We start from the raw sequence: 2,276 nt of genomic DNA, 5'->3' as shown, positions 1-2,276 counted from the left end.
AATGAAACACAATAATAATATTTTACAAATTTACTTTTTTAATACAAAACTATGCACTTTAAAAAAAGACCCTACACATTTAATCATTACCTGATAATATCATTTCAATTCTCTTTTAACTTGAAAGGTAATGTTGGAAAAGTATCAACAGTGAAACCTTGTTTTTTCAAAATTATTTTATATTTTGCAATAAAAATTTGTCCAAAATTATCTTATAAGTTGGGATGGAAGGGTATGATTTCTTACAAATCAAGAAATTGGCTAATTTTGCCCAATATAATTAAGAAAGGAGGGAGGATTCACACAAAAAAAAGAGCAGATGGATGAAGCCAGAATTGGATGAAAAATCTTCAGCGACGTTAATAATTAAAAAATGAACCTGGGGACGCGTAGTTGTTAAGGATCGCACGGCTCAGACTAAATTCAGAGTGAATATCGATTAAAATAATGATGAATATATTTGCTTTGATTAAGTCGAAACTAAAAATGAATACCAATTCAATAGTGGTAGCTCCTTCCCCCAGCTATAAATAGATCACAACAACAAATGCATTTGGCTGCAACAAACATACAATTCAAAGAAATTAAGGATTTGAGAATTCAAAGATGAAGGGTTCTGTTGTGATCTCTCTCTTTGCCCTCTTGGCTTTGGCTTCCTCGGTGGCTTCTGCTTATGACCCCAGTCCTCTCCAAGATTTTTGCGTCGGTCTCAATGATACCAAACTTGGAGGTATATACACAAATTCATACCATGCATATAGTATCTCTTCTTCTCTCTCAATATGTTGGTTCGAACACTTGACATGTGGGAGGATCATTATCCTCAAGATCAACATGCCGATCAAACATTGACATGCATATAGTGTCTCAGGGATCTCCATAAGTTACAATTTAGGTGATAGGATGAGAGATATATCTAAATAGTAGGAGGTCAGCCCTGCTGAAAATCATATTGTTAAAAGTGGAGCCTATTATATTTTTTTTTTCTCAATATATCTCTCTTCATTTCATATACTTCTCTAATCCTATTTATGAGACAAAGAAAGAGAGGAAGTATTTCTTTTGGTCCTGTGTACAAGATATTTTAATAATTTTTGTGTTCATATTTACCCTTTTGCTCATATTAATTATTGAAAAATGTTTTAAATACTAGCATATTTTATTTTTCAAGTATATATATTTAATAAGGGTAAAGTTAAAAACTTATGAAATGTTTAGAATGAAGCAATAAATGTTTTTTTAGTTTTTTTTAAATATAGTGGAAATGGCTTATAAATAAGATTGAAAGGAGTAGGGTCATTGTATAAGATAAACCAACATAATTCGCTTACTAATTTTGCATGTGCTTTTGTGCAGTATTTGTGAATGGGAAATTCTGCAAAGATCCCAAGCTTGTCAAAGCAGATGACTTCTTCTTCCACATAATGCCAGGGAACACGTCCAACCCATTGGGCTCCCAAGTGACTCAAGTGTCTGTGAATGAATTCCCAGGACTCAACACTCTTGGTATCTCCCTTGCTCGTATTGACTATGCTCAATACGGTTTGAATCCTCCTCACATTCATCCTCGTGCCACTGAGGTGTTGACTGTCCTTGAAGGAACTCTCATGGTTGGATTTGTGGCTTCCAACCAAAATGATAACCGCCTCTTCACCAAAGTCCTCAACAAAGGAGACGTGTTTGTGTTCCCATTTAGTATGATTCACTTTCAACTCAATGTTGGGTATGGTGATGCTGTAGCACTCTCTAGTTTAAGCAGCCAAAATCCAGGAGTAATTACCGTTGCTAAAGCTGTGTTTGGATCCACTCCTCCAATCTCTCCTGAGGTTCTCACTAAAGCCTTCCAAGTTGACAAGAACATAATTGCCTATCTTCAAAAGCAAGCTTGGTACGACAACAACTAGACAGACTATCCACTGTGCCTATCCATAATTCTGTACTCCATAAAATTGTTATAAATAAATATGCATACATGGCGTATGCAAAAGAAACTCTGTCTCTTCATGTAAATTCAATTATATATTGGAATAAATAAATATGATCCATTCTGGTTTACGTCGTACCTTGTTCTCATTTTGAATTTCATTTGGTTTCCTGCACAAGTCATAGTGTCTACTACAATAAAACTAGCTACGTACGGTTCTGTGAACCCAAGGTTGGAGGATTTACTCTGATGCAACCAGAATTATTGTGTTTCCCGAAAAAAAAAATGTAGGCTTATTTATAGAGAAGAAAAAAACGAAGCGATAGTTAAATTTTAACTATCATTTATTTTT

General features: G+C 34.4%; 1 protein-coding gene across 1 annotated transcript; it reads left to right on the top strand.

Moving 5' to 3' along the window:
- The first annotated feature begins 556 nt into the window (after window positions 1-556).
- LOC129286706 (germin-like protein subfamily 1 member 13) lies at window positions 557-2,055 on the top strand. The gene is made up of 2 exons (XM_054922706.1): window positions 557-730; window positions 1,357-2,055. The coding sequence occupies exons 1-2, from the start codon at window positions 607-609 to the stop codon at window positions 1,902-1,904; spliced, it is 672 nt and encodes a 223-aa protein (XP_054778681.1). The 5' UTR covers window positions 557-606; the 3' UTR covers window positions 1,905-2,055.
- Window positions 2,056-2,276: the final 221 nt, after the last annotated feature.

This window comes from Prosopis cineraria, unplaced genomic scaffold (assembly GCF_029017545.1).
Source record: "Prosopis cineraria cultivar Desert tree isolate PC_DT_omini unplaced genomic scaffold, ASM2901754v1 PC11, whole genome shotgun sequence".
In the NCBI taxonomy this organism is placed as follows: Eukaryota; Viridiplantae; Streptophyta; class Magnoliopsida; order Fabales; family Fabaceae; genus Prosopis; species Prosopis cineraria.
This window is presented reverse-complemented; position numbering and strand designations above follow the sequence as displayed.

Bases quoted from the DNA above. Each gene is read 5' to 3' on its own strand.
- LOC129286706 (XM_054922706.1), top strand. From the start codon at position 607: ATGAAGGGTTCTGTTGTGATCTCTCTCTTTGCCCTCTTGGCTTTGGCT. The intron at 731-1,356 runs GTATATACACAA...GCTTTTGTGCAG, and splicing joins CAATGATACCAAACTTGGAG to TATTTGTGAATGGGAAATTC.